The sequence below is a fragment of the Cyanistes caeruleus genome, chromosome 7 (assembly GCF_971803275.1).
Source record: "Cyanistes caeruleus chromosome 7, bCyaCae1.hap1.1, whole genome shotgun sequence".
Taxonomy (NCBI): Eukaryota; Metazoa; Chordata; class Aves; order Passeriformes; family Paridae; genus Cyanistes; species Cyanistes caeruleus.
In genome coordinates this window covers 41135475-41151669 of record NC_141707.1, presented here as the reverse complement: position 1 = coordinate 41151669, position 16195 = coordinate 41135475, and the positions used below count along the sequence as shown (strand labels likewise).

At 42.1% G+C, this 16195-nt stretch overlaps 1 protein-coding gene across 27 annotated transcripts in view; it reads right to left on the bottom strand.

The window, feature by feature from the left end:
• Positions 1 to 13719, bottom strand: part of TANC1 (tetratricopeptide repeat, ankyrin repeat and coiled-coil containing 1) — a 67127-nt gene extending 53408 nt beyond the window's left edge. For 4 of the 27 annotated variants that reach the window (XM_086896522.1, XM_086896526.1, XM_086896529.1 and 1 more), the window contains exon 1: positions 6830 to 6945. Coding sequence is in view for 2 of the 27 variants with exons in the window: in XM_086896508.1 (XP_086752634.1) it covers positions 6736 to 7246 (511 nt within the window). In the remaining 25 variants the exon portion in view is untranslated. Of the gene's footprint in view, positions 1 to 6691 lie in introns of all 27 variants that reach the window. The other 23 variants (XM_086896504.1, XM_086896506.1, XM_086896507.1 and 20 more) reach the window with 16 other exon arrangements.
• Between the last annotated feature and the right edge of the window lie 2476 nt (positions 13720 to 16195).

Here is a 16195-nt window from a genome sequence, read left to right as displayed (position 1 = left end):
GAATTGAAGAAAGGAAGCTCAGTCAAGGCTCGCTTGAGAAGAAAAGCACCTGTTTTTCCTATTAGCAGAGATGATGAAAACAGGTAGAAAATAAACTTGTTCCTACCAGATTGAGGGACAGCGTGAGATTCCTCAGATGCAGTGGGGCAGAACCCTGGGACGTACAAAAGAAGCTTTCTGGAGAAGCCCAGATCTCCACAGACCAAAGGCAGTTCTGTTGGCACACACTGCACACAGAGTGCAAGAGCCTTGGGGGAACCTTCTGCACAGGCATGGGAGCAGCAAACAGAGAAAAAAGTCCTCTCTGACATGCCATTCGGCATTCCTCTGGCGCAGACTTTTACAGAGCTTTGAACTCCAGCAGAACAAAATCATTTAATGCCACTTTAGTTCGCCTTTCTGTATTGTCTATTAAGGACAAAGTGCAACATTTCTGGTCAGTGAAAAAGCCTAACAGTAAATCTGTTATCCCTCAGACTTTCAAACTATGCCCAGCACTTCAAAATGAGTGTAAAACACTTTATAAGCTGCTGCTATCAATCACTGGGTGACTTATTGCAAACTCATAGAAAACATGTGGTGACATACTACAGTGGCACAAACAATGGCTTAGACAGAAAATAAATAAACAAAAACATACATACCAGAGCTCTGTATTCCTAGAGTTTTGAATATATCAGTACCACTGAATTCTGAAACTGCACAACAGATCAGTACATGATGCTAGAAGACACAACGTTCTTATACTCCATTCTGCCTTTGCCAAAAATAATAATTTATCTGAGAGTAAAGCAAAGTTTTCCCTTCATGTCTTGTCATATTGTCTCCTAACTTTTTAAAGTAATTTTTGCACGAGCACAAATATTCTGTGTCAGTAGTTGGGAAGTGCTGAAAATTTTATATTACCATGCTTATACTTTGTGGTAGCAATATTCCTCTTCAAACTTTCAATTGCTGGAAAATTTTCTAGAAAAATCCAGGAACCCAGTCATTACTAATACAAAAAAAATCCCTTCACCTCAGTGGTATTTAGCCCAGTGCAAAACAGACCTTGAAGCATATTAACTAAATAATCAACTGAACTAAAAGGCATTTCTGGTGTAAAATACAAAACCAGTCTCCCTCTAAAACTCACACTAAGAATATTTTGTGTTTTATCATTCTTGTTCAAAAGCAACAACAAAAAAACCCAAGCAACAAAAAACCCCACACAGCACAGAAAAAGAATCAAACCCAACCCACACATTAAAGTCTCTACCAACTTCCACCTCATTTAAATTTCAAAAAGCAAAGGTCATATTGTGCTTCTGTTTACTCTTACTTGGATATTGTTCAAATACTTAATTGTTAAAATATGGTCAGAAATGTAGATCCTGAGAAAGGGACATCTGCTAAGATAGAAATGGATTAGATTAATTGTGAATGACTGAAAAAAGCACAATCTTTACACTACACAAATTCTAGTACTTTTCCAGATAAAACAAAGCTGAAGCAGATAAAATCTGAGCTGCCTTTTCAGCAATTAAACACCTCTGCTGTTTTAAGAGTTGTTTGGTTTTAACTTAAAACTACCAGCTTTTGACAAGTTAAGACATATTTAATACTTAACGTAGTGAAATTCCATCACAACCTAACACAGTATTTAAATATGTAAAACCATTGTGACCTACCCAAAGGTCCCCAGGCCTGACTACATCGTGGAGCCACAGAGTTCAGATTTTCACACAAACAAACACACATCAAAAACCTCCTGTCAGGGCGTTTCCTGTGTGCTAACAAGTTCCAGCTTCTCTCCTGGTGGAGCTAAATTTAAGCAAGACTAAGATCGAGCCTTAAAAAAAAAAAAAAAAAAAGGCAAAAAACTCCCAAACAATAAACAAAAAAAACCCCACTAACAAAAAGAAACAACATAAAAAAACAACCTACAACATATACACAACTTCAGTGTAGTGCAGAAAATGTTTTACAGAACCCTTTGGTCTTAAAGCAGTTAATTATGAAATATATGAAATATGCAGCAAACAAGCAGCAGCCCCTCACCCTCTCATCCTGCACATTTCTGAAAATGCACTTTGAGGGCTCTGAGGCACAGGTGACAGCAGCAGCTAGAGAGCTCCACAGGGCAGGCAGAGGCTCCACCATGGCCAAGGTGCCAGCCCATCGCAGTGACAGCACTCACCACAGCCTGCACCAAGACAAAAAGGCTCCTTACAACGTCTTCAGGTTTGCTGCAAACATGCTAATTCCTGAATATTTTAATTACAGATTTGTCTGAGCTAGATGCAGGCACATGCAGGTAGGAAGATAAGAAACAGCTTAGGAACAAGGAACATCAACAGTGAGACTCCTGCCTGCCATACACGTCCTGTGTACCTCTGGCTTGTGCTGAGCAGCCCTCGGGACCACCCTGGGCCCCGACAGCTGTGACACCTCGGTGCCAGGCAGGATGTGCACCACTGGCATCTGGGACCCCTCCTTCATGGGCTAATTCTGATACTAGGCATCTTTTATGAAAAACAAAAAGGTGATAAATTCCACTAACACTTGGTTCACTATTCAGGGGAAATTCTGCTGCAGAGCAAAATGAGTGCAAACAGGTCTACTGTAGGCTGTGGAGTTTTTTTTCTCTTTTAACACCACCCTGAGTTATAGAAATCTAAAACATGGAGGAAATTTGTCTTTAATGATAATTCAAAAGTTCTAACTTGCATCACCATGAATTAAGGGCAGCTCAGAAAAAACACTCAGATATTCAAAACATAGATCTGTAACTTTGTATATATTTTATCCATTGTATATATTTATTATGTAGTTACAGTATTTAAGATCACTAGAACTCTAAGCTGCATGTAGTTTTCCAATTTCCTACACATTTAGATACAGCTGAATTCCCTAATGTACATGAGGATGAGCTAGATGACTTCAAGACCGGCTGCATTCCCAAAATTATTTTGGCCATTCAGACTGCAAAAGTGCCTGAGAAGTGCTTCACAAAGTGTGCCTCACCAAGTCAGTCACCTCACCAGCACTGGAAACCATAACCCCTGCAGCTGTTGGCACAGAGTATTTACAGAAAAAATATAGGCATGTCAGATAGGCATAATTCAGCGAGCAGTGCCACCAACTTCAACAGCATCAAGACTCTAAAGACAGCTCTTGATTTGAGGCATTTAAATTTCTGTAAGAGCTGTGACAGAACTCTCTGCTGCCATCACTGAACACCACTTCTGCAGCCCAGCAAGAATCACAGGCTGAGGGGTTACATCACCCATGAGGCTGAGAGCAAACCATTCTCTGCCAGCACCCAAGGACTTGTCCCATGGGACAAGACACCAGCGAGGCACCTCATATCTGCCAAACTGGCTGATCTGCACAGCTGTTCACTCCAAAAGCCAGTGGAACTTCTGCTTTCAAACTGGCACCCTCATTAGAAATCAGTATTCCAGATAGAGAGGAAAAAAATATGCGAAATACTAAATTGGTGATACTACTTCAGGAAACAAAGCCCACATCCCAGCAGCGCTCCCAAGTCATGCAGCAGAGAAATAACTCTCACAGGTACAGCTGCGTGGCCCTTTGCTCCCACACTCTAATGAACATCCCTCAGGAACAGGAGACCAAGCACTGAAGCTAAGCTATTGCAACACTGAATATTCTAGAAACAAAGTACCTTCACAAGGGGGAGCAAAAACAAAAATTCCAGAAACACAGGAAGAGAAACGGGACTTTCAGAAATTAAAGTAATTCCATGAACATGAACTAGAATGCATATACTTCAAGAAGCAAGAGTGGCAATGACGGATGAAAAAAACCTACACAGTGATGTATCACCTACACAGCACAGAAATCTGAAATCACTATGCTGGATAAACCTCCAAAGGTTTATGAAGCTGAAAGACAGGGAGCGGGAGCAAGAGCACATTTTAGCTATGAAAGGAAACCAAAAGCACCTTGTTTGACTGAAGCACAAACTGAGTGAAAGAAAACCTGTGCTCAAGTTCAGACCCTCCTACCCCTCAGTGAGGAAATGGACAGCACAGGAGACTCCAACATGCCTGTGGAGGGCCCCAAAACAGCATACAGATCATCCCCTGAGCTCTAAAGTTTTATGCTTAGAAAAATAATCTAGTCAATTAAGCATGCTGAAATAGCTTTACAGAACTTCTCAAGTACAATGAATACTGAAGGATTAATTCAGTCATGCTAAACAATGAATTTTAAAAGGAAAGGCTAGCAGGAGACAGCAGAGCAAACAGATATATTAACATTAGACCACACAATAGATATTCTGCATTAATGAGCAACTGATCCCTTTATTTACTTCCCTTCATGATAAGACCAGAGAGGTTAAGGCTCCACAAAAACAAACTTATTAAAAAAAAAAAAAAAAAGAAAAAAAAAGAGGAACTTATCAAACTAAAGTTAAACACAAAACCAAATGCAGTGAGGATCATGTAATGTTTCAGAGGTTTCTGAGGTTTTCAGAGGCTCCTGGGGTTTCTTCAGTCTGGTGTTACACTATGCCTTCAACATTCAAAAGTCAGTTTTCTAACAGTGGTGTTTCCTATACAGAAACATATTGTGTATATATATAATATATATATTATATATTATATGTATATATATACATATAATAATACAATATTCCTATATTGTTAAGAAATTAGACCTTATACATTCGTTCAGGGCATATGCTGAGATTTTTTTCTCCGCTACCACAGCTTTGTGATAAAAAAACTCTCCAACCTCCACATCAAGTCTTGGGAGCTGAAAGCAACCAAAAGACATGAACTAACCCAGATTTCTCAGACTTTCCCACATACAAAACCTAAAGCTGACCTTTCTCTATTTTTCTGGAGAACATGAAGATCTAGCTCCTGACAGAGCGTGGAATACCACTTTTTAGTCAAAACAGCATCTCTGCAGATAAACCTTAATTTTAAAATCATGGATATAAACTACAATTTACAGATATTTATGGGTGCCATTACAAATAACTTACAGATCAGGCTGATGTTCTTATACTCACAAGAGTTTGAAAGCTTGCTAAATTATCTTTCACCTTCAAAGAAAGGTTTAATCTTGATGAGAGTTCAGCTTAAGGAAAACAAACACCTCTGCTAAGACTGCTCAGCTGCCTTCCAACATATAATTCAGATCACAGAGTTGCCATGGCATCAACTTCAGGACTGTGGTCATACACATAAAATGTCTTTTTCCTACAGACTCTTATGGGAAGCAGAGCAACTCTGGCCATGAACCAAATATGTTTTGGCTCTAAAGCAGATATAATTCATCACCATTTGGACATGCCAATGGTTAGTTACACTGACAAAGCAAGGCAACCAGCAATTCAGAGCATTCACATAAATGAAGCTCTGAATACACTACCCGAGCAGAAGTAAAAAGAAACAGTACTTGTGTTTACCTTGCTCACTAACACCATTTGATACTATATTACCATTTTTCAATTACACAGCTACTTGTTTACTACTTAAACAGTAGTTCAGAACAAATGGGAAAAGTTCATTTTTGGCCACTGTATATTAAACAATAGTGGGAGGAAATTTTCTAGGATCTAAGGTACCACACTTAATTCCCTTATTCCCTGGTATTTTCAATTTTAAAGTATCAAGCTATTTTTAAGCAACAGCTATCAAAAATATGAGGTAACATAGGACTTCTGCATATACTGAATAATCCTGCAAAATTCTGAAGTAGGCTGGATGAGAAAAACATTTAAAATCCTCCAGACCAGGGAATGAACCTCTTGCCAACTGTTTTTACACCCAGCAGTCACGGAAGCCCAAAGTAAACCTCCCACATCCTCAGCTGCTGGCTTTCCAAATGGTGCAGCAGCACTGGCTCCGTCAGAAACCACCGTGTGAGGCAGAGCAGGCCACCCTGGCCCGGGGGGCTGCAGAGCAGGGACCACATTCTGCATCACACTCAAGCCCATCTAAACCTCCTTCTATCCCCCGGAGCTCACCCTCACAGAAAGATGTCTCCAGTCACATTCTATTTCTTAAAACACTATTTCGGGACCCAGTCCCCTATTCAACAATATGCATTATGAGGCTATGGCAAACAAGTACTGAAAAATCAGGAAGCTTTACAACACACTGTTACTATACACTAGCAGTAACTCAAATATTAAAACCGAATCAAGTTATCGTTTTATTATTTTATGCCTGAGACCCCAGCAGAACACTGATGACCTCCAGGGCAGGCCCTTCTGTTCCAGCCGTCAAAACAAGGTCGCTGCCCATAGACCCGCACGTGTCGCGCACCCCAACCCCGCCTCTGGCCGCGCAAGGCCGAGCCCGCACCCCGGCTCGGCCCGGGCCATGTCTCTTCTCAGCGGCCCTTCCTTGCTTTCTAATACCAAAACCAAACACCACCAAGAAACCAAGTTTTCCAGCAAGCAGCATTGTTTGGGTTTTTTTCGCCCCAAATCTCTACCGGTAAAGGCATGAAAACCGCCCCAGTCACCGAAACGTGACAGTGCGGGCCGGGGAGGCGGAAATCCCGCCGGGCCCCGCCCGGGCAGCGCCTCCCCCGGCCCGGCCCGGCCCCGGCCCCGGCCACCCCGGGCCACTCACGGGCCGTGGGCCACCCGCGCTGGCCCCGGGCCGCGCCCTGCCCCGGGCCCTGCCCCTGCCCCTGCTCCGGCCCCGGCCCCGGCCCGTGCCTGCCCGACATGCCCACACACGCTCCTCCGTCAGAAAGTTTTACCGGCGGCTCCACACCGGCCGACCCCGCGCAGCCCCCGGCCCAGCGGGGCGCGGGGCGGAGGAGGGAAGGAGAGGAAGAGGCAGGGAGGTCTCACCCAGCGGCGGGCCCAGCCCCTCGCCTCGGGCTCCGCGCGCGGCCCAGCCCGGGCTGCTCCGGGCTCCTCCGGGCTGGGCAGGCGCGTCGGCGGGATGAGCTCACGGGAGGGGCGGCGGCAGCGCCCGCCCCCCGCGGGACGGGCCGGGGCGGAGCGGGGCCGGGCTGCAGCGCGGGGTGAGACCGAGCACGGCACTGCCCTGTCGGCCGGGCCGAGGTCCCCGCTCCGCGAGCATCGGCCGTAGAGCCCCGCAGAGCCCGGGCCGGGCCCGTGTGCTGCTCGGAGCGCCCCGCCATCCGTGCACTCTGCCCGGCTGAACCCCGCTCCTGAGAGCCCACACGCGCAGCTCGGGGCTGGGGGCTCCTGCCCCGAGCCCCGCACTGGAGGCCATCCACTTCCACCAAAGCAGTCTTCCATCAGGAATATGAAAGTAATCGCATCGGAGCTTATGAAAGCTAGGCACGGCAAAAGATGAGTAGAATATAAATAATAGAAATACTATAAATAATAACGACAGATCTGGAACAGATTGCCCAGAGGGGTTGTGGAGTCTCTCTCCACAGGTGGTTGTATTCAAGAACCGTCTGGATACAATCCTGTACCATGTGCTCTGGGAGGACCCTGCTTGAGCAGGGAGATTGGACCAGATGACCCATCGTGGTCGCTTTCAAACGGACCCATTCTATGAGTCTGTGAAGATCTCAGACTGATCCAAGTTCCTTTCTGAAACGGACCATGCAAGGCATTTCAGACAGCCAGATTAGAAACGCCAGGTGTAAGAACAAGGAGTGTGATCCTGTCCAGAACACAGAAAAAAAACCAAACTGTGTCCTGGAAAACAGCACCAAGAAAGGGCTTGGGGTTGCCGTGGCAAAGTCACACAACATTAATGCTGCTGCCCCCAAAGAAGCCAGTGGGTTCTTTACCTGTACAAAGGAGGGATCAGCAAGCACGTGTAGAGGTGGCATTATCTCTGCATACAGCAGTGAACACCATTCCCAGTCTATCCATCCATATTTCTCAAGATACTGAAGAATGAGAGACTGCAGACGACATCCACAAAACCCATTGGAAGGCTGAAGATTATGCCAGGCAGCAAGAACGTTAAAATATTTAGCTCTTCAAAAAGACAGCTCAGATGGCAGCTTATGAGAAAAATCCCGAGGTACTGGTAATTTTACTCTGGGGCACCCACAGTAACCCCAATGAGCTGTACAAAAGTACCCAAAGAGCATTATCTCTGTCTGGGAATGTCACATGTAGATAGATAACTGTGTTACATCAATGGGCTTAGCACTGAAGTGCCTGGTAGTTTTAAGTATTAACTATGTTAAGTATAACATAGGTTTAGCAGTGGTGATCTGCATGCCATTGTTATGAACACATCAATCAAAAATATCAGCAGGAACACTCAGCTGACATGTTTTTCTCTCCCAACCTGAAGCTGCTTGCTTCTTCCACCCCAAGTATCTAATACTGCAGCTATTCCCTGCATAGAGGCCAAAGTGCTTAGCCTTGCTACACACAACCTCTGCAATTTCACATAATTAAATACAAAAATTAATCCTCCTCACACCAAAAAAGGAAAATATAGGGACAATCCAAATTACATTTATAAATGGATAAATAAGGATTTGCTGTTTCCTGTGCAAACTCATTGATTTTCATATGTAATTTGTCATGAAAACTAAATCTGAATGTAACTGCAGAATTACAGTGCCAGAGTATTCCAGAACATTTTCATATGCAAGCATTTCACAAAATGTCTTCCAATGCATCTGTAAGGGGCACAGGACAATCCATGTATGTGTTCAGAAAGAAGTGACAGGCTGATAGACAAGCAGCACATTCCCTGCAGAACACTGGCCATAACTGCCTTGTTTGGTGTCAGAAGAGCAGAGGAACTGGAGACAAAGCCCTCAGGGTGACAAGAGCAACAGCAATTAGTGACATTACTCTTCTTTCACCATCACTTCAGCAGCTTGGTAGCTGAAGATTACTTCCAAAACAAGGGGAGGATGCTGTGTGCATCTCAGCCAGCAGCACACAGTGTCTTTTCTCCAGTGAAGAATTCTCTTAATCACATTCTTTTCCCTACATTTTGCCAGTGTGATGAGGCCTATATCTGGAAGTAAGGGAATTTTCCTTCTCAGAGGAAATGTCAAAGTTTGGGCAGCATTTTATGATTTTGTCTTTGTCTCTAGAATCTGAGACAAGAAACTGAGCTATGACTCTACTGTTGTGGGAACTATTCCTAAGCAGGTCCAGTGCTCGCACTCTCTTCCTCTAGTTATGAACCCAAAAGTTTTGAAATCGTATTTATAGTCAACTGGATTTAGGTCCTGCTGCTTCACAGGAAAACTCACAATCAATTCTAGTGCTTCCCTATTTGTCTCAGTAGAGCAATGCTTCTGATACCAGGAATGTAAAGTTTTATGCTCTCATCGGCAGCTTCCTTTTGGGAAGAATTTAGCTCACAGCTGTTCTGCTTTAATTGCTCTGCCCTCTGTTCCTTCCACTCATTTGTTCAGATGATTTATCCATTCCTAGCCACTGAAATTCTTCAGCACTTCCTTCTTCCTTCTCACAAAGGTTATGGCTCTCCTCATTCTTGCACTTATCACACAAGCTTCTAGTAGCTTTTTTATTTTAGGAAAACAGGAATCAGACCACACTGAAATATAATGGCAGCAATGTTCATTGTATTAACATATATGCTGGGGGTTAGAGAAATTAGAACTCAGACTTTCTCCCTTTTTCAGCTCAGCTTCAGTGTTGTTTATGTTAGTTCAGGCTTCTCATCTTAAACTACTATTCCAATTCTTGGTTTTGAAGGGTGCCTTCAAGGAAGATAATTTGTAAATTGTAAAGGCTTCCATTCAAGGTAGATGCTTTTATCACACCAGATTCATTCTCATGCAACATAATAATTTGCTAGAAAATCCTCAATTTACTGATTTTAAGGCAGCAGGTTGTCATGATTTTGCTCCCTCAACCCCCTTTCTTCACCCTCACCCCAGTGGAATGCAGAGGAGAATCAAATTAAAACTTGTATGCTGAGATAATAACAGTTTAATAATTGAAAATAAAGTAAAATACAGTAATAATGGTAAATAATAAAAAGGAAAAAAACAAGTGATGCACAATGGAATTGCTCACAATTGGCTGAATTATGCCAGACCCCCCTTCCCAAACCTAGATAGGCCCTTCTGGGTACCTGCCCCAGTTTGGAGACTGGGAATGAAATTCTGTGGTATGGAATATGCCTTTGGTCTACGCACGTCACCTGTCCCAGCTATGCTCCCTCCCAGTTTCCTTTGTGAACGTACTCACTGACAGAGCATGAGACAAGAAAAAAAGTGTCCTATTTGTGAGCTGTAAGCTTATTAGAACAGTATATGCACGTCAACCAGCAGAAGCATGCAGTGTAGCCACTTCTGCCTGCCAAATTCCTGACTTCCTTACAGCCCAGGTCTGCAAAGTGTTAGGACATTCTACCACCTCCCCTCAACCCTTTTATTGTCCTTTTTATTCATTACAATTCAAGGCATCAAGACCAATTTTAGAACCAGCAGCTAGAATTTTTGAAAGATTTGGAGGGCTCTTGTGACATATTTACAAATACTGTCTACAGAAACCTCAACAGACTTTACTGGAGAAGAGTTCAAATGCACACACACCAGGGCCAAGCAACATGCCTGTCACCCTTGGCTGGCACCTGCGAACAGCTTCAGCAAAATCGGTCTAAATTTGTCTTTTTGACTTGTTTTACTTTTTACGCCTGAGATACACAGAACAAACCAAATTAAAAGTTTTCAAGTTCAGCTATTTTTTTAATAGATAACCTTACATTTCATTATTTAATATTTCTTGATTGTAGCATATAAAGAACAAATATTTCAGGCTTATGTAGCTTAAAGATTGCTCAAGCTCTTTAACTCTGAAAAAACATACTGAATGTGAAAAATTTAGACTAGAAGGAATTTAAGAAAGTTATGATCAATGAAAGTAGAAGGTTAGATTTAAATTTTAATATCAATCTTCATTTTCATGACTGTTCTATTTCAGTATATGCTAAATGCATATTTTGCAACTAAAATGATACCTATTATATAAAACATCTTGTATCATAGCTTAACAAAAGTCTTAATCATTCCTCTATATAACTATAACTTCTGAATTGCTCTCCAGAAGTTAGCCCCAAATATAAAAGGACTATTCTGTGTATAGAGTCAGGTTCAGAAACTTCATCCCTTGATACGTAAACTGTTGACTGGGGGATGCTATATCCAACTTTCTAATGTTGCCTGGCTCATGAAGCAACAAATTTGTTCTGAAGTGACCACATTCAGAAACATACTATGTCAGCATCTACAAACTGAGCAAATCATACTCAGTGTACCCAATACCAATACAGTCTGCACTTCCTTTTCTTGTGCTGCCTCATCTGTACCTGACTCCAGCTGGGAACCCAGAGACTGGAGGAAGGGTAGGGAGTCACTTTTTGTTACCATGGAATTATGCCCATTGTATCTTCACAGCTCCTAGGTAGTCATGACCCCCATGAAATACCAAATAAGTTAGATAGTTTTCATAAACTTGTCTGTTCTTTTTCTTTGAAACTTTTCCAGCAGATTAAAATATACCTCCTTGGCAGAAAACAGCTGTATTTCTGAGGGCAGCTCAGCAGGCAGAGCTGGAACAAGCTGTAGGCATACAGCAACCTCTTGTGGCAAATCCTGTACACATATAATAATTAATATCCCTTGATATTGCATAAGCTACTCTTGATATGAGTTATAGACCTCTATAAAATTGCTTTAACAAACAACTGGAGAGTTGGAGAATCCCTGTTAGCTGGACACTCAGCAATACTCAGACTTCAAAGCTGTAATAGTCCTCTTCAATTCCAGAATGAATTAATTAGTAGCCCACTATAAATGAAGTGTCAGACTGAAATTTCTGCTAATAATATAACCCAGAAGTTTTTCACTAAAATTGAGTGAGAGTGGCATAATGACCAGGAGTAGGATCTGTGGCCATGTATGAAAAGAACCATAAACATACTGTAAAAGTGCACATTCCTCCAGCCACCTGACCAGCTGCAAATACCTGTCCTGTGCAGGCTGAGGAGGAAAGGGCAGTGAGAAGGTGCAAGGAGGGAAGAGGAGGAATGACAACATGTGGAAACAAGAGTCCTCAACAACAGCAAGATTTCCCAAATCAAGAGGTGCCTTCCTAGGAGCATGGTATGGGAATTGCTCACAACAGGAACAATACGAGTATGGCAGATGACACTGATTGGACCACTGATGGGGTTTTTTTTTATTATTATTTTTATTTTTTTACATTGTAGGAATACAGTCATCTATGCTGGAATTAAAGGTGAACTCAGTGAATTATTTAGCTTATGTATGTACCACTTTTGGGGCTTATACACCAGCAGAGGTTACTGTGCTTGAAATTATTTGCAGATTTATGCATACCACTTAGAGAGGAACAGGCTGGACAAGTACATCCTGGAACACACAGAGGCTTTAAACAACAGCTAATATTTGTTTATTAAAATTAAGTCTTGTACTAGAGTTCTGTTTTATTGCAACTGCCCAGTTTTGCAGCTTATGAGATGTATAATTTCTTTGCCATTTCATCTGCTGCAGTTTCACACAAGAGTCAGGAATCCCATGGTCTCAGTTTCAGGCCTTGGTCTGTGCATTGAACTTTACATACTGTAACTCCTGCTAGACCAGTGACAAGCTGCACAGTCCCAAATTCCCAAGCAGCTCTTTCCAGCACCACCCAACCTAGGAGTGCCAAGTGCTTAAGGGTAGACACTCCTCCTTGCCCCAGAGGAAACTCCTCCCTGCAGAGAAGTCCAACAGAACGTGTGTCTCAGGCCATCAAACAGCACATATGACATTACCAAGCTGACAAAGACATTGAACCAACCAACATGTACTGAAATCTCTTCACAGCTTTCACTGTCCCTCGGTTTCCCATCTCTGTGAAGTATTTTGAGGGTTATTATAGCTACAGCTAATAACAACTACATGTTAACCAACCTTGTGTCCTCCAACATGGTGAAATGAAGATCAGCAGCAGAAATACTTTCCTGAAATTATGTCCTTCTTGCTGAATGCCTGCATTGTTTGAGATAGTCCATGAAAAGCCTGAAAACAGTCTTCCTGCAATGGTTTGATTTTCCTAGCAAACCTACTGTATTTGTTCTTTATGTGCTGAATTTGGTGGCAATTCATATTTAAATAATGAAAGCTAAGTATTAAGTCTTGAACTAAGTAAAATAAACTCCCTGCAACAGAAGGCACAACAGCCCCATCACAGTGTCATCAATGATGGTGCAAACATAAACTGGACACCACCTGAGAGCAGGACATGGAACAGAACACTTGCCAGAATTTCCTGCTTTGCAAGATTCATAGCAGGAGAGGAGATTGTACCTGCTCTACATTAAGCAAACCCATGAAGCAGAGCTTATCAAAACTAGACCTCCTAACTTCTTGTCTGGACCTGTTTTGACATGTGAAAGTTTTACCCAGGTAGTACCTGGAAGATCCGTTCCATTGCAGCCTGCTCTGGCAGGCCATTGGGCATTCCCCCACCGCCCTGCAGCAGTGCTCCGCATACGCAGAGCCGGGTACTGATGCAGGGCACACCTGGATTTGTTGGGCTGGGAGGGCTAATGTAGCTCAGATACATGGGTTGAGCACAGCTGCAGAACTCCTGTTTGCCTACAGACGTGGTCTTGCCAGAAACTCGAGTTACTGAATGTACCTACTTCCTCTCTGGGGACTGCACTTGCCAAATGTGCACTGCACAGAGCAGTGCCTAGGGCTTTTTAACAGTTGAATAGTAATAAACTGTTCCATCCTTAGCAATCACTGTATGACCTGATTTATGCCACAAAAGGGATTTACTACAGCTCCCTTCTACACCAAGCACATCCCCCCTCCCTGAACATACTGTTTTAAACAGTTAAATAACATTCAGCTTCATACAAAGTGTTGTTCATAAAGAATCAGACCCTACAAATTTTCACTAGTTATTGATTTTCTTCAGAAACAAAAAGCAGAAAGATTAGAATTCTAAAGAATTCATGAATATTCTTTGTATAGGGAGCATGTATTAGCCATAGATACATTAGAGTGCACTGTGCTATTTTTGGCTTTGAGAGGACGGATAGTCAGTCATTTGACATATGGACAGCTTTGACTCAAGTTCTGTTTGTTCCCTAACACTCATATCAATATTCACTGCCATAGAGCCAGCCTGGGGAATAGAAATGTGCTATAAAACATACAAAATCAGACTGTTTTCCAAATCCCATACCTACAACTTCAAGACCCATAAAGTATATTGTTGCTATTGTCCAGCATAACATTAAGAGTATTTCACAGATAGCTATCATTCAGTTATGGAACCAGAGATAAAAAACAGTTGTCTTCAAAGGAGAAGCACTATTTTAATTTCTTCTATTTATTCAAGGTGTAACTAAATTATTTATTGCATATGCTACTAATCATCATCTCCTGTGATCATAATTTAATCTTTAATCAACACAAGGGTATTTACATTTGATGTAAAATGGATGGATGGATGAAAAGATGCAGACATTAGTGTGGCAACACTAACTCTGGGTAACCTTCGCAGGACCCCTTGATTTTAGAGGGAGTGTCTCATATGTTTGCAATAGCTTTCCACTGCAGTCATGCGGAAAATGCACTTTAAAAAGAATTCTCATTGACAGTGTAACCATTTTTTGAGTATCACCTTTCACATTAAGCATGAATTTAAGTACACAATTTTTGTGTACAATTTCACTACTCTGGTTATGCATGGAGCTGAAGCATATTTATAACACGGGTAGGGTTGGGATAGATATAGTTAGGTTCCTCTCTTGAAAGGGGAAACCCAAGAAAAAATTTGATAGGCTGCAGAATGATCAATGGATCTATGCATGGGAAAGCCACTAAGATTTCAATGTTTCATAGTGAAGCACAAAAGACTTGAAATTTTGTGCCAACAAAAGGTGGAATTGCTGGTATAATGTTACTCTGGTTAAATCTGTTTTTGTTATATGCCTTTGGGACCACCATAATGTGGGACTAACATTTAAACTCAAGGTTGGTATTATTGAAATCAAAACAACTACCTACATCTGTCCAGCCAAAGAGGATGAGAAAATTTAATCCCCACAAATTTTTTAAATTGGACCATGTTATCATAAATGCAGATCAGCAAAAAGTGTTGTTTAATTGACCTTGGTTTCTTAAACAAATAGAACTAATAATGCAGGTTAATATTTCTACACTTAAATCAATGTGATCACCATTCTTAAGTGCTTCCCATGCAAGACAGTTAGCTTGGCTAACTGTGAGCAAATCCCCACTTCTCCAAAAGGAACAAGAAGAGATGTGACTGGAAGCACGGGGACTTGGGAGTTTTAAATTGTACAAATGCAGAGCTACCTATAAATAACCTGAGCACAACCACAAGTGATTTAAGCAAATTGCAACACTCTCTGTGGTCTTCTCTACCAGCATTAGAAACTAATCAATGGCTCTTATGTGACACATTGCCTCAGCAGGAAAGAATCAATGAGTGAGCTCATAGCTGATCCCAGAGGCACTTGGAGCAACCAAAGGTGAAGGTTCTTTGCCTCTTAGCTGCGTCTGAGCTCAGTCATGGATAGAATCAACAGCAGAAGCAGCAATTTTAAGAGGGGGTGAAGAAGGCACTTTTACCCACTGAACTTCAAAAAGTAATTTGGAATAATGATTGAATTTGCAAAGGAACTATAGCCTTGGTGGCATTTAGTCAGTTTTACCTATAATACCATCAATAGCACGCTCCTGGTGCTAATCCATATAGGATGGCTCTGTGTCCATCACTCAGCCACTGCACTAGGCCTGAATCATAACGCAATCCCAGAGCATAGGACATGGACCCATGGGGAATGGCAATCCATCAGTGCTAGCACATGCACTGCGTGGGAACAGGGACTCACTTGTGCACTAACACCAAAGCCCTGACATTTGTCTGGATCCAGAACAGTGTTTGTCATTTTGGAATCCATCCTGATGAAGCTCATGAACCTGTACTTTTATATGCTCGAAAATAATGTGCTTATATGAGAACACTTTGTGGCTTCATAGTTGTAGATAACCTTATTGTAGATACAGATAATTAGTCTAATGTTTGTGTTAATAATTTCACCAAAATCGATGGGTGGGATTTCAGTTATTCAGCTCCTGTCACATTTTACAAGCTATTGCAGTATAATTATATGATGATTCAAGACCTGCTGGCCTTTAGTAAGAAAATTATTATAGCATCATGAGCTGCAAC